Below are 21,416 nucleotides of genomic sequence, written 5' to 3'. Positions count from 1 at the left end.
TTCTTTTTGTCACATTTTTATTTTTGGGGAGACTCTGCATGTGGTTTACCCTGTAAGGTCTTGTTAGCTAGTTAGTAAGCTAAAGCTATACAGGAAACAATCCAGCGAGAAATGGACCGTTTTGAGGCTGACAGGCCATTAATAGTGCTGCCATAATTAACAAAAAGCCGGTCAGACTGCCTAAGTGGAAGGATTTTAGCCAAGTAGAATTTCAGGACCCTCCGGAAATCTAGAGAGTGTAATGACCTCTCCAGGGGAGTGTTAGGTTGAGGACAAAATGTAGGCAAGGTAATAGACTGGTTGATATGAAAGTCGGAGACTACCTTAGGCAGAAAACCTGGGTGCGTTCGCAGAACCACCCTGTTGGCATGAAAAACTGTGTAAGGTTCCTTACAACACAAGGCCTGGATTTCGCTAACCCTACGGGCAGAGGTAATCACCACTAAAAAAGCAGCTTTCCAGGTCAAGTGCTGCAAAGAAGCCATATGTATAGGCTTGAAAGAAGCACTCATCAGTTTAGTCAGGACGATATTAAGCTCCCAGGGAGGAGAGGGGGACCTCACTGGTGGAAAGACCTTCTTAAACCCCTCTAAGAAATCTTTAACTACAGGCATAAGGAAGAAAGATGTTTGAGAAGGTGACCTCCTATAGGCTGTCATGGCAGCTAAATGAACCCTGATGGAGGGGTATTTTAGGCCTGATTTCGCTAAATGCAACATATAAGGTAGAATCACCTGCTCTTGGCCATGCCGTCAAGCGAAGGGAGGGAAGGTTGGGGTGAAATACCTTACCCTGGTCCTTGGATAACAAGTCTGGATGGCAAGGAAGTCGCCGGTGCGGAACCTCCGACAGCTGTAGGAGATCCGGGTACCACCACTGGCGTGGCCACTCTGGCGCTATCAGGATCATCCTGGTGTTGGTCCTGTAGAATTTCTGGATCACCGCCGGTATCAGAGGCAGGGGAGAAAAGGCGTAGAGTAATGTTTGCGACCAGCTGATCAAAAGTCCGTTCCCCAGTGATCCCTGTTGGGGGAATCTGGACGCGAAGACGTGGCATTTTGCATTGGCCACGTCTGCGAACAGGTCTATGTCCGGTACGCCGCATAGCTGAAAAACCTCCTGCATGGCTTCTACGAAGACTCTGCTTAGGCAGTCTGCTTGGACGTTTTGGAGTCCTGGTAGATGAACTGCCACGATGGAGAGGCCCCTCGCCAGGAGCCAGTGCCAGATGGCTTGTGCTTCCAGAGATAAGACTCTTGACCTGGTGCCTCCCTGCTTGTTCAGATAGAACATAGTTGTCGTGTTGTCAGTCTGAACCTGGAGGTAGTTGGTGCGCAGAGATGGGTAAAGAGACTTGAGAGCCAGATGAACTGCTCGAAGCTCCAGGAAGTTGATATGGTAGCTTTGCTCTACTTCGGACCAGAGGCCTTGAACTTGGAGCTGGTCCATGTCCGCACCCCAGCCTTGAAGGGAGGCATCCGTGACAAGTGACTGGGATGGAGGAGGGCAATGGAATGGAACCCCCCGAAGGAGATTGGCACGTTTCAACCACCATCTTATTGAGTCTCTGGCTTCTTGAGATAGTGAGACATGGTCTTCCCAGCGACCTGATCTCTGAGACCATTGGTCCTCGAGGGCTTTTGCTGCAGAGGCCTCATGTGAAGGCATGCATTGGGCACGATGTAGATGCACGAGGCCATCGACCCCAGGAGAGAGGACACTTGTCTGACTGTGGGGGCGTGAGTGTCCAGGAGAAGGCAACCCTTCAGGAGCATAGATGACAACCTCTCCTCCGAAGGACACACGCTTGCCTGTACAGATTCCAGGGAAGCGCCCAGGTAGTGAATCCGTTGGGAAGGATTGAGTACTGACTTCTTGAGATTGACCTGCAACCCCAATGAGTCCATCAGCCTGAGGCAGAACGAAAGATGGTTCTGAAGCAGTGGAGCTTTTCAACAGCCAATCGTCTAGATAGGGGTAAACGAAGATCTTTCTCTTGCGAAGAAAAGCAGCCACTACCGCCATGCACTTAGAGAACGTCCGAGGTGCAGATTTCAGGCCAAACGGGAGCACTCGATACTGGTTGTGATGGCGTCCGATCTGAAACCTTAGAAATTTTTGGTGCTTTACTGACACTGGTATGTGGAAGTAAGCGTCCTGTAGGTCAATGGCACACATCCAGTCTCCCTGATGGAGATGCGGGAAGATCTGGTGCAGGGCGAGCATGCGGAACTTTTATTTTTTGATGAATCTGTTCAGCAGCCGTAGATCCAGAATGGGCCTGTATTCTTTGACTCCTCCTTTTCTGAACCCAAAAATACCGGGAGTAGACTCCTTGATTTTTCTGCACGGGGGAACCTCCTCTATGACCTTCTTTTTGAGGAGGACCGAGACTTCGTCTCGCAGCACCTGACTGTGGCCTCGGGAAGGTGCTTTGCTTGAAGGAAGACTTGCGGAGGGGGCGACTTGAACCTCAGCAAGTAACCATGCTGCACAATATTCAGCACCCATCTGTCCTTTGTTATGGATTTCCACTCTGCCAGATGATGAGAAACACTCCCTCCCACCGGAGTGACGAACAGTTGAGGAGGAAGCAACGGCTCAGGGCTTAGGAGGCTGCTTGGAGGCAGACTGCTGCTTGTTATTGTTGCCTCTGCCTCTGCTAGGACGTCGCTGCTGGAACTGCGTTTTCTGCTGAGGCTGGGATGACCACTGAGGGGTTTGAACCCTCTGCTGAAACGACCTCCTGTCTCCCTGGCGAAAGCGCTTCTTGAATTCCTTACGCTTTTCTAGGCCCACAACCTTGACAGTGTCCATTTCCGCTTTCATTTTGGACATTTCGTCGTCAGCATGTGCCCCAAAAAGAGAGGCACCATTGAAGGGGAGGTTCAATATCTTTTTCTGGGCATCCGGCTTAAATCCGGTTTAAGTCCAGGCCGAACGACGAGAGCAAATTCCATGGGAGTAGCCATGGGCCGCAAGGTCAGAGGCATCCACTGCGGCGCTGATGGCCTGGTTTTTTTTTGTTGCAGAGTTTTATATAGCGCGAACTAGACCCGAACCGAATCAGGTATCAGAGCGCTTTACATAGCACCAGTTACGTTACATAAGGACACACTTTCATTTTTTTAGGCACGGGGAGATTAAGTGATTTGCCCAGAATCAGAGGAGGTTTTTGGCGTCGTTACCGAGACTCGAACCCAGGTCCCCAGGTCGAGTGCCTTAGCCGTGAGGCCAACCCCTCTGGTTGCCTACGAGCCCTCCTTCCTGAAGAATTTCAACAAAGTCCTGTCGATCTTTCTTAGGAAGCTTTTCTGTTATGCGAGTCAGGGAGTCCCAGAGGGACCTGTCGTACCTTCCAAGTAAGGCAGAGGCACTGGCTACCTTCATGTAAGAAGCGTAGGTGTTGCATACCTTTCTGCCAAACAAGTCCATGAGTTTGCTGTCTTTTTCAGGTGGCACCGAGGAGGAGGTAGAGGCCGAATGGGACTTCATGGCAGCCGCCACAATTATAGAGTCCGCGGGCGGATCAGATCTGAGGAACAAGGGATCCTCCGCCAGAGACTTGTGCTTCTTGGCTATCCTAGATGGAACAGACCCCACCACCGCCGGTGTGAGGAAAGTAGTGGTAGCCGGTTCAAGGAAGCCGGGAACCAGGGGCAGCAGAGGTCTGGGCGCTGTGCGATGATGAAGGGTATCAAAAATCACAGAAGTGGATACCACTGGGGTATGAAGCGTAAGAACAATAGTTACTTACCTGTAATCTGTGGTTCTCCAGTATTGGTGTCTTTCATAGATTCACATGCCTGAATCATTCCCCGTCGTCGGAGTGGGAGTCCCACGGTACATAAAAAAAGCAATAATATGCCTATAGAAAAACCAAAACCTTAGTAATAACAAACCAGGAAGTAAAGTAGCCCTAAGCTACAGTGCATAGAACTTCCACACTCATGACTATCCTAGTCATTTTGTTAGTCCAAACTGCAGCCAATCAGGCGACAGCACCCACCAGAATGTTCTCCTCAGAGGCTCAGGCTCTCAGATTTTCTCGCACAGGAGTGGAACCAAGTAATTGCCTGAGGGAGCCTCTGAGGGGAGGTGGGCGGGTGCATGTAAATCTATGAAAGACACCAATACTGGAGAACCAAAGATTACAGGTAAGTAACAATTGTTCTTCTCCAGTATTGGGGTGTCTTTCATAGATTCACATGCCTGAATCAGAGTAGATAGCAGTACAAGAAAAAACAACATGCTCGTAAGACGCTTACAGTATACAGTAGATATGCATGCAAGGTAATAACCAATAACATGTTAGAAGCGTCTAAACAAGAGTATAGAGGAGGAGGGAGAACAGATTGAAAAGATTGCGAAGAACTGCTCTTCCCACCAAAGCATCTGTATCACTTGCTGAGTCCAGACAGTAGTGTCTTGTAAAAGTGTGCCTGCTGGACCACGTTGCCGCCCTGCAGATCTGAAGAAGAGGCACACCCAGCGAATAAAGCGGTGGAAGAGGATACCGCCCTTGTAGAATGCGCTCTTGGTAAGGACTGCAAGGGTCTTCCTGCCTGTTGATGACCAAGTCCAATTTCTGAAAAGACCCATCTGGCTATAGTCTGCTTGGATACCGCGCACCCTTGGCGCAGTCTTCCATAGGCCACAAACAGTTGGTCTGTCTTGCGAACAGTTGCCGTTCTTTGAAGGTAGAACCTGAGACATCTTCTGATGTCTAAAGAGTGTAAAGCACTTTCAGCCGGTGATTGTGGATTTGGAAAAAATGTCTTGAGGATCACCGGCTCACTTAGGTGAAAATCCGATGGAACCGTGGGCATGTACCTAGGATTGGTACGTAGTACCACCGAATCTGATGTAAATTGCAAGAAAGGCGGTTTTGAAGTGAATGCCTGAATGTCACTGACCCTTCTAGCTGACGTTAAAGCCAATAGCAAAGAGACTTTCCAAGTAAGAAACTTGAGATCAATCTTATGGATAGGCTCAAAGGGGTGACGCATGAGTTGGGCTAGCACCACATTCAAATGCCAAGATGGAGGAGGTCGCCGAATTGGAGGGAACATACGAAAGAGACCTTTAAAGAATTGCTGGATTATTCTTGAAGAAAACAGAGAGTTCGATCCGTCCTGACGAAATCTGGAAATGGCCGCTAGAAATACTTTAAGGGTAGAATGTGCCGAACCCGATCTAGCCAAATGCAGAAAGAAAGGCAAGATTTGTTCTGGTCTAGAATGAATGGGATGCAGATCAACAGCTTGACACCAGGCACAGAAACGCTTCCATTTGAGTTTGTAGGTCTTAATCAATGATGGCGCCCTAGCATTAGTGAGAACTTCTTGACAATCTTGAGGAATTCTAAGTGGGCGAATTCTTTGTGTTGAGGAGTCAGGCTGATAATTTCAAAGAAACTGGGTCCGGATGGTATACTTGGCCCTCTTGAATTGTCAGGAGATTCGGTATTCGAGGCAGCTGTATTGACCTGCACTCCGAGAGGAGGAGAAGCTTGGTGAACCAATATTGTCGGTGCCACCTTGGAGGAATTAGAATTAGACGACATGGTTGTCTCCTCATCTTCCTGATGACCTTGGGAATTAAAGGAATCGGCGGAAAGGCGTATGCAAATATCCGACACCAGTACATCGAAAGGGCATCCCCACATGAGTTCCTGTGGGGAATCCAGCTTGCAAAGCGTGGGCATTTCCGGTTCTGACTTGTCGCAAACAAATCCAGGTCGGGGTGACCCCACTCTTGGAATATTTGATCCAGGGTAGGCTGATGTAACTCCCATTCGTGATTGCATGCAGTAGACCTGCTGAGGGAGTCCGCTAGCACATTGGCAACCCCTGGAACATGGACCGCTGACAGATTGATGTTGTGATCCAGGGCCCAATTCCAAATCTCTTGTGCTTGATGGGATAATCGGGCCGACCTTGTGCCTCCCTGTTTGTTCAGGTAATGCATGCTGGTTGTGTTGTCTGTTCGAATTAGAACTGTGGAACCCTCTAAAATTGCTTGAAAAGATTTCAGGGCGACAAAAATGGCTCGTAACTCTAGGAGATTTATGTGCCACTTTTTCTGCTGTATGTTCCATTTGCCACTGATTGCCATTCCCTGGAGGTGGGCGCCCCAGCCCTCCAGAGAAGCATCTGTGGTCACGATGAATCTGGGCACCTCTGTCAGGAATGCACCTCCCATCTGTAGGTTGCACTTTTGCGTCCACCATTGAATGGAGTTCCTCGTCCGAGGGGTTATGTTGATAATGTCTTCGAATGAGCCTACTACCTGTACCCACTGAAGACTGAGTTCCTCTTGCAAAGGCCTCATTCTTAGGCGACAGTTGGGGATGAGAGGAATACAGGACGAGATCATCCCTAGGAAGGACTTGAACTTGCGAACAGAAACGCACTTTCTTGTTAGTAATGTAGAAGCCATCTTGTGAATCTTTAACTGCCTTTCTTTTGAAATGAAAACTTGGGCGAGCTTCGTGTCCAGCGTCGCTCCCAAGAAAGACTTTCTTTGGGATGGAGTCAGATGAGACTTCTCGAAATTCACTGAGAAACCCAGGCTCTGAAGTAGTGATAGACATCTTTGAACGTGGGTTCTTGCTGTGACGAAAGAACTGGCCTTGATTAGGCAGTCGTCCAAATATGGATACATTTGAATTCCTTCTAGTCGCAGGTGGGCCGCTACAGGTGCTAATATCTTTGTAAAAACTCTGGGGGCTGAACGTAGTCCAAAGGGAAGAACTTTGAACTGGAAATCCCTGCCAGCCACTCTGAACCGTAAGAACTTCCGGTGTCTGGGAAAAATGGGCACATGGAAGTATGCGTCCTGAAGGTCGAGTGTTGCCATGTGATCCCCTTCTGAAAGAAATTGGAGGATTTCTTGAAGTGTTACCATCCGGAAGGATAATTTTTTGAGGTATTTGTTGAGGGCACGCAGGTCGAGGATGGGGCGCCATTCCCCCGACTTCTTGCGAATCAGGAAAAATCTCGAATAAAATCCTTTCCCCCTCTGATGTTGAGGTACCCTTTCGATTGCTCCTTTCCGAATCATGGAATGTATTTGGGAGAACAGCTCCTTGAGATGAGCTGGTGGTGGACCCTTTGGGGGAGAATTTGGAGGGGCTTTGACGAATTCTAGAATGTGACCCCTGGATACCACGTCCAGGAACCATCAGTCCGTAGTAATGTTGGACCAATTTGAGAAGTATAGGGATATTCTTCCTCCAATTTGCTTTAGGTTGGGTAGAAGTGGTGGCAGGATGTATTTCTCACTTGTTCTTGTTGTTGTCTCTTCCTCGATAAGAGGTTTTTCCTCTTGACTGTGAGTAATTACCTCTCCTTTGACCATACGCCTGATGTTGGTATGGTTGGTATCTTTGGTTACCTTGTGAGTTGTTGTAGGAACGATGTTGTGAATAACCTCCTCTCTTAGAGAAATTGCCTCTTCCTCTTGCTCCACGAAAGGAAGACGTACGAAATTGAAGAGATCCCAGCGATCGTGCGGTCTCAGTGTCTTTCTTTATGGCTTGTAAAGCCTCATCCAAATGTTGCCCAAAAAGGAACTCTCCATCATAGGCCATCTCCATGATCTTAGATTGGACCTCCAGACGAAAGGATGTAGATTTTAGCCATCCCTGTCTCCTCAGAACAGCTGCACCCGCCAGCTGCCTGAAACCTGTGGCTGCCACATCCACATCTGCATCAATAATTTGAGATGAAACACATTCTCCCTCTTGTAAAATCTTTCTAGCTTCAGCTCTATCAGGTTCTGAAAGCTTTTCAATGTAAGGCGATATGTCTGACCACATCTGCCTGTCATATCTCCCAAGTATTGCAAGGGAATTAGCGGCACGGACAGTAGTTGCCGCAATCGTTGAGACTTTCTTTTCTATTGAGTCGAGGCGTCTTCCCTCTCTATCAGGGGGAGCAGTGACCTGCGTAGCTGGATTCTTAGCTCTCCTCTGAGCTGCCTGGGTAACCACTGAGTCCGTCCTAGCCTGGCCAATAAGGCATGCCGGTGACTTGGTAGGCGCCTTATATTTCTTATCTACCCGAGGTAGAACTGCAGGAAGAGACTTTGGCGTAGCCATTATCTTAAGACCCTCCTTCCAGATAAAATCAATTATTGGGATGGTCTTGACTTGTCTTTGTGGTAAATCTTTAAAATCATATATAAAACACTCATCCTGTTTAGCCTCCATTGTGATGAGGAACCTTTTTGTTGCCCTTTCCATGATTTGGTGGAAGGTCGCAATGTCAACCGGCGGAGAATCCGCTGTAGGTGGGCCAGCTGGAGAAGACGTTTGTGCTTGATACTCATCCCACTCCGACGATACTGACTTGTCGTCCACTTCGCCTTCTTCTCGTTCCTCCTCCGAAGTATTATCACCCTGTGTATGATGAGATGGCACTGGCGAAGGAGGTATCGCAGGTTGTGTCTCCGTAGTTGGCAGCGGAGAAGCTGGTCTTGGAGGTCTTAATGCTGTCTTAGATGGCCTTGGCACAGGTGTAGAGAAGTGAGAATCACCTGATTCTGATGGAGGAAATTGGCGATAATAATCGCTTAACATATATTGAAGATTATGCAAGAGGTCCAGTGGCATTTGCGTGGTAGGCGCAAACACAGGAGCCCGACCAGAGGGCTCAAGGAATTGTTCCTCCTCTTCATGCTCCTCATCCTGGAGTTTTATCAGCAGCTCTGATGGGCTTGTGGCTGCACGGAAAGTGTCATCCTCATAGGATTCCACTTCCTCAGAATCTAGCAACCTTTCTGGCAATTTTAACGGAGATAGAGTTGTTAAAGATGAACCACGCCTTTCTAAAAGTGAAGCTGTGGTAGATGGCGAAGGCAGCGGTATTGTGGATGGCTTGGCTGACCATACTTGCATTTCCGTACAGATTGACAGTGGGGGTGTCGACGGTGCCGCCGTCGACGGTAAAAACCCTGTATCCAACTGTGGAGAAAGAACTTTCGTCGACGGTGTGCCCGTCGACAGTAAAATTATCGTCGACGATGTCGTCGACGTGGGTGTCTTCTTAGTCGACTACCTCATCGTCGACGGGAGTGCCTTTTTCGCCGACGAGGATGTCGTCGACGGACGTATCTTCTTCGTCGACGGTAACGTCGTCGACGAGGCTGTCGTCGACGGTAAAGAAATCTTCGTCGACGAGGATGCTGTCGACGGTAGGACTATCTTCGTCGACGGCAAGATATTCGTCGACGACGGAGTACTCGTCGACGGTACCTTCAGGATCCTCGTCGACGGCGGGGCGTTGACGATTGATGGTACTATCTTTGTCGACGAGATGGGTCGAACTTGGACGTTAACCAACGTCGACGGTGAGGAGGCTGTAGACATCACCATAGCTGGTTTAGGTGAGGAGAAAGTCACCGTAGATGTTGAGGAGGTGACAACATGAAGAGATGGCGACGGTGAAGCTGTCTTTGACGCTGAAGTGGTCAAAGGTGTAGTTTGAGGTAACATTTTATGAGAAGCTGCTTTGGAAGATGTAGATTTTCCAGTTTTCCTTGAGGGCATATCAGGACCAGATTTAACAGGTGAAGAAACATTCTTTGAAGTAGAAGGCACGCCGGAATCCTGAGAGGATTGGCCTTCCTTCAACACCTTTGCCCCAGGAGAAGCTAACTCAACCTCAGCTTTCCTCTTCCTAGAGGATATAGAAGACCCCGAGGCTATGTTCCCTACCTCAGAAACGGGGTTATCCTGGTCCTTTATCTTCTGGAGTCACAGGAGAAGACAACCCTCTCTGTCCCTGAGGGTTTTCTGAGGAAAGGTTCTGCAAATTTTACACTCCTTCACCTCATGATCTGGATACAGACAATATATGCATTTTTTGTGTGGATCCTCCTTAAACAGCCTTAGCTTTCCACAGGAATCACAAGCCCTAAAAAGGGATTTAGAAGTAGAAGTAGACATCTTTAGAAGGTAAAAACCAACCAAAGTAAGAAGAAAACTGAGCAGAGCTCAGGTAGACTCCCTTCACACGCCGTGCGGTAGAAAATCTGAGAGCCTGAGCCTCTGAGGAGAACATTCTGGTGGGTGCTGTCGCCTAATTGGCTGCAGTTTGGACTAACAAGTGACTAGGATAGTCATGAGTGTGGACGTTCTATGCACTGTAGCTTAGGGCTACTTTACTGGTTTGTTATTAGCAAGGTTTTGGTTTTTCTATAGGCATATTATTGCTTTTTTATGTACCGTGGGACTCCCACTTCGACGACGGGGAATGATTCAGGCATGTGAATCTATGAAAGACACCCCAATACTGGAGAATATTGAGCTTCTTTGCTCCCCTGACCAGAACATCAGAGAAAGTCGCGATGTCATCAATTGGCGAGACTCGTGAAGGAGGCGTAGAAGAGAAGGTCGGAGAGTAATCTCTGATCGATGACCTAGTGGAAGATGACCACGTTTGAGATCTTGTGCGCCGCCTCTTATGGGGCCTGTCACGATGCCTGCTGCAACGGTCCCTGGACCTAGAGCGATGCCTCGACGGAGATCTCGTTCTAGGGGAAGGTCTTGGCCTGATAGGTGTCCTTGGCCGCACTGGAGAGCGTAATCTGGCCGGAGATCTTGGTCTGGGTGAAGCCCGGGGCCTCTGAGGAGGAGACCTAGATGGTCTGGCCGGGGTTCTTGAAGCAGACGGAGAGTATGTGCGGGAGTAATCCGAGCCCAGACAACTGTGACCGCCAGATACAGGCCCCTGAGGACGATGAGGTGTGCGTTATCTGTCAACTGATCTGGGAGAAGGTTCCGGGGAAATCTCAACGATATTCAATCCAGGAGATGATGATTTGTCTCCTAAAGACCTGGAACCCGGGGACTGCACAATAACCATCACCTGATCCCTCGACGGAGAAGGTTTCGACGTCGAAGACGTCTGTGTGACCAATGGCGTCGAGCGGGGTTTGAATGCTCTCAACGTCGATCGCCCACGTCGTGAGGGGCTCGACTGCGATCGTCGACCCGGTGACTTCAACGTCGATCTTCCTCGACGTTTATCAGCTGGAGAGCCTCCATGACGTCGTGTCGACGACCCTCGACGTCGTGTCGACGATGACCTTCTTCGACGTCGTGTTAGGCTGCAAATGTATGTTTTTCACATATATATACGTATATATTTATATGTATTTTCTATATGCTCCGGGATCCCGCACATGGGCGGGGAATATTCATAGATTATGACTATTGATGAGTATCCCCTGGATGAGAAACTCCACCCCATATTTTTGTCTCAGACTAGACACCAGCTATTAAGCCAAATGGGATGGTTATCACCTGTGCTCTCTTTGTGCCTTCACTCCCATGTGAGTGAATGTAAGAACTGAAACAATACTGCACGCTGTCCATTTAGTTATAAGCACATAGTTGTGCCATTGCATCAACACATAGAATATATCATTTAATTTTGTTGGGAGCGTCAGAAGGACCATTTAGAAATGTCTGAAATTCTCAATCCATTGCTACAAAAAACCTCATCCATTAGTACACTCAAACTGCAATACAGGAACCAAAGTTAATTATGCTGCTTCACAAAGCAACTCCACCAACACTTAAAAATCACGTAAGACTACCATTATTAAGGAAACAAAGGACAAAGTATTGCTGAATCTGTTTTGTTAGATGGGTAAGGAAAACAGACACAAGTAGGGTTTCAAAATGTATACTGGGAATAAAGTGGATGCCAGGAGACTAGATTCTGAGTGGAAGTGTAGGCACACATTTATTGCGCAAAAAGTAAAATGATGACCTCAAACTGCAGGCCAATTTGGTCATTGGACTATCAGGAGGTTCAAAGGTACTTAGTGTGGCATAAAATGATTTTTGCAAAATGTTTCATGCATTTAAGTGGGCAAAGGCATTCTCATATATCCTCCTACACAAACACAAACAATAGTAAGTAAGTAAAAATTGTCCTGACCCAAACTGACAATTAATGCATGTGCACACGTTTGAACACACACATACACACAGAGTAGTTTTACAATGTTAGCATCAGTATTTGAATAGAAGGACAAGGCACCTTGCAGTCATCAGTAGTCTATGGATCAGGCATCAATGGGTACAGGTATCACAATCTATTTCTTAAGGAAGGATAAATGGTCAAACATGAAGCAAGTAGAAACCATGACCTTTGGCCAACCCAATGCCTTAGGTTTCATTATTACTGGAGAATCAAGAGTATCACTGAGTGCTTTCAATTTGTGTAGAAAACCAACGGCATCATTCTGGATGTTTATAGTGGCAGAAATTAGATGTTTCAAAAAGCTTATGATTCAACAATACCAGAAGTAATTTTGACTCAAAGCAATTTGAACTCAGTTACATGACAAACAACCAAGCCTTCAGTGTAGGCAAATGTGAATTGTGTACTCCTGCACTTACCAATGGCTTTCTTCAGTGTTTCAAATGTGATCTCTTCTGCAGGAGCCTTCTAGGAGCAGAGAAATCAAAATTAGATGCAAAAACAAAGTCCTGACATATTAAATATGTAGAAATCACTGCCTTTTGCAGCCATTCATGGCTATTCTGGCCCTTTAAAATTTCAACTAAGCGTATTGCATAACAAGTTTAGCAACAGAATTAAAATAATTCTTAAAGTGGATTGATAAATATTTTCTACATTAAGTTTGTTCCTTCTTTCCTCAAAGCCACCATAGATTTTACTTCAGCTATTTAGGAAAAGATGCATTTGAGTTCATTTTTGTATTTCACATTCATGGATCTGTACCTAACCAATCTCATTTAGTGTCTTGAGACTTGCATACCCACGTCTTGTTAGGGTTTGGGGGTTAGAGGTTCTACAGCTGTTTTTGTAGCAGGTGAGTCATTAAAAGAAAGGGAGATAATATAGGTGAATTAGGAAAGCACACAATCAGAGGATAGCTACCTTAATAGGATTCGTGTTCTTGAGCACCCACAGATAGGTGACTCCCTTCCATATCCAGAACATGAGTGGAGACAATAGAGTATAATACCAATTAACCTCATGTAGTAAAAACAAAAAAATAATAGATGTTTAAAGTAACCCTGGGCGGAGTTCGCAGAGTTGCACTACGCAAAGCTATGCTAAGTGCAAAAAAAAAAACTCTGTCGCACTATGCGGAGCTCAGCGAGAGGCGGAGTACACTAGAAAAATAATGTTCACAGTGACTGCACAGTGCTGGATAATTGTCCGCACTGTGCAATCATTGCGAACAGCACCATTCACAGCGCAAGGTTACCTTTTCTTCCGCTCAAGTAGATTTTTACTCGAACGGTAGCTTTCTCAACACAAACGGGCAGTTTCTTAATGTGAGCTGTCGCGAGCATACGCGACCACTCGCAATTAGAAACCTGAACCCCGTGATGAGAAATCTCGTCGGGAGGTTTATTTTCCACGCTTGTGCTCGGCAACTTGATGTTGGCAATCGCTAACGAGGAAAAATCTCGCCGGGAGATGGGTTTTTCCTTGCTCGTGCTTGCCAACTTGACGTTGGTGAACGTGAGCGAGGAAAAAAACTCTGCTCTGCGAAACAGAGTTTTTCTAAACTCTGCAAGCGGAGTTCACCGCCCAGGATTAGTTTAAAGTACTCAACATTTCCTCCAAATAGATCCTCTCTAGGTACTGACCCATCTATTGGATTTAGAAAAAAACTGAGTGAGTCTAAACAGACACCACGTAGAACATATCACTTTTACGATAGCACGTCTACACTCAGAAGGGTTTCATACCAGTGAATATGATACACACAGATCTAAAAGGCTTGGAGTAAGTTAAGGGGATGTCAAACATTTAGCTATTTTCTGAATAAAAAGCGTTCATGTATGTCTCAATACTGAAGTTGCTCCAGAAAGTCTGCCCATTGCAGTGTATACAGAAACTGTGCCCTCATATGACAAATTTGTTGAGACAAAAGACATCTCCCTTAGTCATAGCAGGACAGTGGTTCTTCAAGAAAGTTAAGCATTTACCATACCAAGCATTGATCTGTGCACAATTTCCAGCACCTTAAACTGTAACCTTCAGCATATTGGGAGCCAATTTAAAGTGTGTTAAATGGGGGTCTAATCTACAGACACCAGCGACAAAGCATGTGGCAGCTTTTCAAACTATTTGCAGGAGCTTCGGAGAACCCATGTGTACAACATGTAAACAAGTAACCTATAGAATTCTCAAATTTAAGGCAAAAGTCCACAAACACAAAAGAGCAACATCCTTGCCAGATAAGAGACAGAGCCAAATTGTCTATGAAATGAAATGAAATGAAAAATTGCACTTATATAGCGCGTAACTACCCAGAGGCCTCGCAGCGCCTGTATTAAAAACAGGATGATGAAAATACCGAAACACAAAGCCACAGGCTCAAAGTAAACAATAGAGAGTTTGAGAGACCAAGATTATCAATGAGGGAACTCTTCACAAGAGCAGGTTACAGCACAAACCAAAAGAGCATTACGACTACCGGAAGGCAAATCACTGCAATAACAAAAATACTATTCCTCCCAGTTCAATGCCTTGAAGGTAACCTGCCACATAAGGATGGTCTATGGTGTCAAAAGCAAGAGATGTTCAAAAGGCAGTGATGCTCTTGTCTTTAGAGGCTAATCTGAGGCCTTCAAAGAATGCCATGAGGACAGATTCAACATACTAGCAGAGGAAGACAATGATTTAATATTCATCAAACTTATCTGAAGTCTCTAGTTTGTTGCAGAGCTGTATTGCTACATTTGCATCCAAGACTTTGGGGGTTGCAGCGGCAACATACATTATGGAGTAGTTACCTGCGAAACACGGATCAAGAGTAAAGTTTAACAGTGTGGTGACCAAAACGTTTGAAAGCTGAAACCACCCTAATGATCAGAAAGTTTTCCAGGATCAACAATAGGGCCAGAACTAATTGGGGAAAAAACTATTTGGAGGGCCTGAATAAGACAAGGCTCCAATTGAGACTCAGACTATAGATTCTTACATGATGAGAGAAATTGTTCTTAAGAAAAAAAAACAGTAAAGAAGGGGGAAAGATGGAACAGTGGTTCTCCAACAAGAGTCCGGGGAACAGAAAGGGATTAAGAAACATGATGGCAATATTATCTTTGATATTCAACATCTTAGCCTCTAAAAGGTCTGTTGGAACGTGGAAGAGAGATTGAGTTGCCGCGGTGGCGGCAGCTAGGATTTTTGCCACTGGCTATGATGAAAATCTCCTGTTAAGGTCTCACCTCTAAGGAGTGTTTGAAAATGTACTATGTGCATGCTGTTTCCTTACTGCCAGTATGACCAGGTTCTTAAGGTTGCCCATTCAGGACCCTTTTTTTGGGCTGATAGGGACTTGCTTTTCCAAAGGATCAGAGGACCCAGAGCAAAGAAGAGGAGCACACTCACAGATAAAATAAATATTGGTAGGGATGATTTGAAAAACAAAAGGCAAAATCCTTGATGCCAAGAGGAAACTTGCAGACACAGTGGGGTAAAATGACCTTATCAAAACATACACTCAATTTAATAGATCATGATTAAACACCTGGGTCTATATGTAACCTGTGACACGTGACTAACTTGATCATTCATTCTTCGAAGTAGATATTGCAGGTACCATTGAATTGGGTTACAATAACATCTATCAAGAATTTAGGCAGAATTCCATTTCTAGTAATCTATACAGCACTTTACGAGGCTGATATATTTTACAAAGGATCACAAGCACAGCTTGTGCTCTTTGATCATGAAAAACTAAATTTTCTGGCTGGAAATTGGGTCAATTTTCCTAGCTTCTTTTCTGTGAAGATCTTCCGAATGCTATTCCCTAGGTTGTCCTCTGCACCTCCCCCACCAGAAATCTTGTCACTTGATCCTTTGCGGTTCAGCTATACCTCAGCCGTAATATGTACATGCCAATTGCTGTGTTTACACAAAGGTATTTAAATGTCTCCTTATTCTCCTTCAGGCATATATTTTTGCCTCCCGCTTTGTGAGATATTGGACGCAGACCGTGCATCATCTTGGAGGATCTCCTTTATTTTAACTTTATGCATTCAGATATGTGGGTGCTGGAGCTTGAGACAACACTCAAGAAGAGTGCTCAGTCAGTTTCCATACAGAATTGGAGTATAACAACCAAACCAACATGGGTGAACTAACCAGTTTGCAATTTCTGCCAAAATGTACATAATACAATAAATTGTTTAAAGTGAAATATTATACAGCATACCTCCTCCTTCTCTGGACTGTTTCTTGACTCCACTTCAACTTGCAGAGAAATTGTGTCACCAATGCTTTTCCTCTTTGATAAACGATCTTCATCTGGTAAACAAACCAGCAAGTAAAATATGAAATACACTTCAGTAAGTAGTGGAGAAACACCCTGACCAAAAAAACATACGCATGGGAATATAGGCCTTGTACAAAATATAAAAACATGTAATAATACATCTAACTAAGAAGGCTGGATCGTTTTTCAAGGATTTGTTGCAGAATACATTTTTATTAGTCAACGTGATACACTTGTTCCCAAATGCACTGTGTTTACATTATTGTTTGCCATTTTGTTGAATGACTAAATGAAATGGTAATCTTTAAAGCTGGGTGCTGATAAAAATCTTCTTGGGCTGGAGGTATGTTGATAATCAGTCTTGCAGAGATTAAGGCCCCACATCACAGAAAAGCCAGTATGATTAGATGAACAAGTTACTGTGAGAAAGTGCCATCTTTCTTGCATTGGTATGCCCCCACTTTTTTCTGACTGCTGATGTGCTTTGACTGAGTGTGCCCTAGGTTCCTGCCAACCAGGTACCCAGGGTCTGTGTTCCTTCCCTAAAACTGTGTTACAACTAAAACCCAATTGGCATCTCTGGCCACCTGTCAGCCCCTAGTAAATGGTACCCTAGGTACCCAGGGCATGGTGACCAGAGAAGACCTCTGAGGGCTGCAGCACCTTTTGTGCCACCCTCAGGGGCCCTGTAACCTGACACCCACACACTGCCTTTGCAGGCTGAGTGTCTAAGTACAGAACCAAACAAAGAGATGACATGACACACATCCCTGTGTGCCATGCCCACAGAACCCACTGCCCTGGCATACTTCAGTCACCCCTCTAGCTGGTTGCCCTATGCCAGAGCTGTGTGCACAGGTGCATGAGCCCTGTGCCCCTACAGTCCCCAGGGCCATTCCTAGGCACTGTAAGTGCAGTGATGCCATTAAGAGTATATGGTGCTGGGAGGTTGTCATTACGAACTCCACATCACCATAATGGCTACACTGAAGACTGACAAGTTTGGTACCAAACTTCTCAGCACATTAAACCTGCACTGATGCCAGTGTGGGATTTAATGTAAAATGTACCAGAGGGCATCTTAGAGATGCCCCCTGAAAACCTAACCTAAAATCCACGTCTGGGCTGAGTGGCTGCAGAGGCTGCCACACAGCAGACATGTTGCTGGACCCCTGGGTAGAAGAGCCCCGCTCTACTGGGCCAGCAACAATGCACATCCTGGGCGAGGTGCTAGGCCTCCTCCCCCAGGAAGGGCAGGAGGAAGCTTCAAAGGCATGCGCCTCTGTGAGATTCTCAAGACCATTTGCTGTACCCAGCAAACAGCCCCCACCAGTCCTGACCCCCACTCTGGAGGGAAGGTGGGTGTGCCAGCCTGTGCCAACCCCACCCCTCAGGTGGGGGAGACGAGGTGAAGCACGACCCCGGCTCCGGCCATCTTGAAGATGGGGAGCCATGCCCAATCACAGCTAGGCTCCTGCCCCTCTCCCACAGGAGAGGAGCAGGCTAGGGGGTGTACCCACCCCAGGACAGGGACCTATTGGTCCCTGTCCTTGCCCTACCTGTAACACCCCATAATTCAGTATTTAGGGGCTTCCTGAACCTTCCTTCCTCAGATCCCGATAAGAAAAGAATAAAGAAGTTCAAGAAGAAGAAGACCCGCCGTGCAGTTGCTAACAACAGGACGACAACAACTGACTTGGCCCCAGCCCTACCGGCCTGTCGATCCTGGAACCTGCTCCTGCCTAATCCTGGCAACCTCCGCGGACAGCAACCTTGGGACACCCAGAGGACCTGCTTGCCTTGACCCTCTTAAAGATTGGGACTCCCATCAGCAGAGGCTCTGCACCAACAACTCCCCTGGTGCCAGCCAGGAAGCTCCAGACCAGCCCACTCGGCACCCGCTGAGCCCGGCCCGTGTCAAAGTGAACCAAGACCATGAGGAAATCCCACTGGCGACTGGGACCCGAAGTCCAGTGCCCAAAGACCTTCTTCGACGAACCAGACGATGCCTGCAGACTCAGAGCCAGGGGCCACCCCAACCGTGACCAGCTGAGGGTAAGCTTTTCCGACACCCAAAGACACCCCTGCATCCGGCGCCCTACAGCCCCCTGTGCCTCCCTATGGGGTACCTACCTGTGCTCCAAGATCCCATCTTACCTCTCAAAGTGCTGGTCGCCCCTGAAGAGTCTCCGTCCCTGAGCCTGCAGCCTTTGGTCCCTTTTGACCTTTCCCATTGGATAACATTGAGCGCCCGACGGCTCAAAAGCACCCTGCACCCAGCCGCCCGAGTGCTGCTGGCTGTGCCACCTTTGTCCGATCCTACTTCCCCCTTTGCCCTGAGCAAGTGACCAGGAGCCCAGCTCCCACAGCCGCGCGGCCTGCTAGCCAGCAGCCACCAACCGGAGGCCCCCTTTCCCCATTGGATAACATTGGGCCTAACTACCTCTGCACCCCGCCGCCACTGTGTCGCTGGGGGTGAATCAACTGTACTTACCTGACCCTGGGGGACCCCTGAGTCTATGCCTAACTTCACCAGCCAAGTACTCACCTGGAAACCGATAACTCACTTACCTGCCATTGGATAACATTGACTGGTTTGACTCGATAAAATCTTTTAAGTGTGAAGTTTTGGAAACTAAAAATATTCATATAAAATCACCCGAATTCCGGAGTACTCAACTGTGATCAGGGGAAAAGCCAGTACTGTACCTTGTAGCCCAGTACTGAACTGCAAAAGTAATCCTTACCGGGTTTACTAGTAATCTGTATTTTCTCCATAGGAATCCATTGTCTGCTTTTCTATGAAATTTCGTCTGTCTACTTTTGAGAACTTGAAATATTCTTTAAAAATCATACGAAATACTGAAACGCAATTACTTACCAGTTTTAAGTTGAGACCCCAGTACTGGACCTAGGAGCCTAGTACTGGATTACAAAAGTAACAAGATCATACTTTACCTGCAACCTGAATTTTCTCCCATTGGATAACATTGCCAGATTTTCATTGAAGTGTGAACTTTTAAAACAGCTTTATATTACTGAAAAATCACTACTGTAACGAAAACGATTTTACTATATTGGTTTCAGCTTAGACCCCAGGACTGAATTTAGGATCCAGTCCTGGAACTACCAAAGTAATCTACAAAGTAATTAACTGTACTTATATGATGAAAACCCATTGAGCTCAATGCTATAGTGTGTTTAGAATTGTGTTGCCTACTGCCTACTGTGTTCACAAAGTGTATTGCCTCTTTGCAAAGTAATTACATGAGAGTACTCATATCGAGAAAAGTATATTTTGATACCTGTTGGTTCTAAAAATAAAACAACTATATATTTTGATATAAAAACAATTGGCCTGGAGTTGAGTGTGTGAAACCTTTTGCTGACTGAGTGTGTACTACAACTGCTTTACACTGACCTCTGGTACTGCCTTACTGCTCGACCAAGCTACCACTTTTGAGAGTAAGGTCAGTTCTGACTTTAACCTCTGTTATACCTCTGGGGTTTGTGGACTCTATACACACTGTACCTGATTCTGGTCCAGTGTATATAGAACCACTTTCTCAGAGTTACTTACCTTCGTTAACGCTTTTTCTGGTGGACACAGTATCTGCCTGTGGATTCCTCACCTTGTGAATATCCCCTGCGTCCGCAATATTCGGAAATTCTTTTGTAGCTCTTCACGCCGACGTGGATGACGTCACAGAAGCACGGCATCGCGCGCGGCTCCGCTGACGTCACTGACTCCATAACAGGACTCCGTCGGAGTAATGACATCAGTTCCGCCCTTTTTTCCGTGCCCTCGAGGCATACGGACGGACCGATAACAGTAGATATATACACAATGTACACAGTACAAAATAACCAAGGCAACACACACAGTGTGCAAACAATGCTGGAAAGCAATTATAACAATACACCTCCTTTGAAAGTAAAATATACACATCAAAACATTGTCACTATACAGGTATACAAGGGTGGACAACGGGGAGGCGGGTGGGCCAGTGAGGAATCCACAGGCAGATACTTTATCCACCAGAAAAAGCGTTACCGAAGGTAAGTAACTTGTTCTTCTGATGGATACATCTGCCAGTGGATTCCTCACCTAGTGAATAGATTCCCACAGCAGTCCCACTCCCGGAGGAGGGTGTCCACCCTTCTATACCAAGAAGTCTTGAAGGAAGGAACAAGCAAAATGTCGTTCTTTCTCACCTCTGCATCTAAACAATAATGCTTTGCGAAAGTGTGAAGGGTGGCCCAAGTTGCCGCCCTGCAAATATCCTCCACAGGAACACCCCTAAACTAAGCAGATGTAGATGAATTTGCCCTGTAGAATGACCTCTCAAACCTTCTGGAGGTTCCTTACCGGCCAGAGAGTAGCATATCTTGATACACAAGACAATCCATCTTGACAGCGTGCGCTTGTGCACCGCTTTGCCTCTTCTGGCGCCAACGAAACCCACGAAGACTTGGTCATCAATTCTGCACTCTCTGGTTCTGTCCAGGTAGAAGCTCACCGCCCTCTTAGGGTCCAGACGGTGAAGTCTCTCCTTCTTGGAAAGGTGAGGGGGAGGATAGAAGGTAGGGAGGGTAATAGACTACCCCAGATGGAAGGGAGTTACCACCTTAGGCAGAAAATCAGCCCTGGTCCTGAGTACCATTCTTTCAGCATGAATGGTCAAGAATTGGGGTTTTGAGCTTAGAGCTTGAAGCTCACTTACCCTCCTTGCCGAGGTAATTGCAATCAGAAAGACCGTTTTAAAAGATAAAAGCCTCAAGGGACACCTATGTAAAGGCTCAAAAGGCGAACCCATTAAGAAAGTAAGAACAAGATTCAAGTCCCATTAAGGTACAATAAAAGGGGTAGGAGGAAATTTATTTGTAAGGACCTTTAAAAACCTTAAAACAATAGATTTAAATAAGGACGGCTGATCCGGCAGACAAAGGAATGCCGACAAGGCAGAAAGATAACCTTTCACAGTCGACACAGCAAATCCTTGCTGAGCCAAAGAGAGTGCAAACTGCAGAATGTCGGACAAGCGAGCTTTCAAGGGGTCAATGGATTTCTCTCCACACCATGAGACAAACTTGGACCACCTATAAGAATAGATAGACTTGGTGGAATGACG

The 21,416-nt window shown here is 46.5% G+C and overlaps 1 protein-coding gene across 2 annotated transcripts in view; it reads right to left on the bottom strand.

The window, feature by feature from the left end:
• Positions 1 to 21,416, bottom strand: part of EFR3B (EFR3 homolog B) — a 614,353-nt gene that overhangs the window by 65,742 nt on the left and 527,195 nt on the right. Inside the window, exons 19-20 of one of the 2 annotated variants that reach the window (XM_078649934.1) lie at positions 16,225 to 16,316; positions 12,419 to 12,467 (exon numbers count right to left, since the gene is read on the bottom strand). In XM_078649934.1, the coding sequence (XP_078506060.1) occupies positions 12,419 to 12,467; positions 16,225 to 16,316 (141 nt within the window). The remainder of the gene's footprint in view (positions 1 to 12,418; positions 12,468 to 16,224; positions 16,317 to 21,416) is intronic. The other variant, XM_078649935.1, reaches the window with a different exon arrangement.

The sequence above is a fragment of the Lissotriton helveticus genome, chromosome 6 (assembly GCF_964261635.1).
Source record: "Lissotriton helveticus chromosome 6, aLisHel1.1, whole genome shotgun sequence".
Taxonomy (NCBI): Eukaryota; Metazoa; Chordata; class Amphibia; order Caudata; family Salamandridae; genus Lissotriton; species Lissotriton helveticus.
The sequence above is the reverse complement of the archived record's forward strand: the minus strand, read 5'-3'. Positions and strand labels throughout refer to the sequence as shown.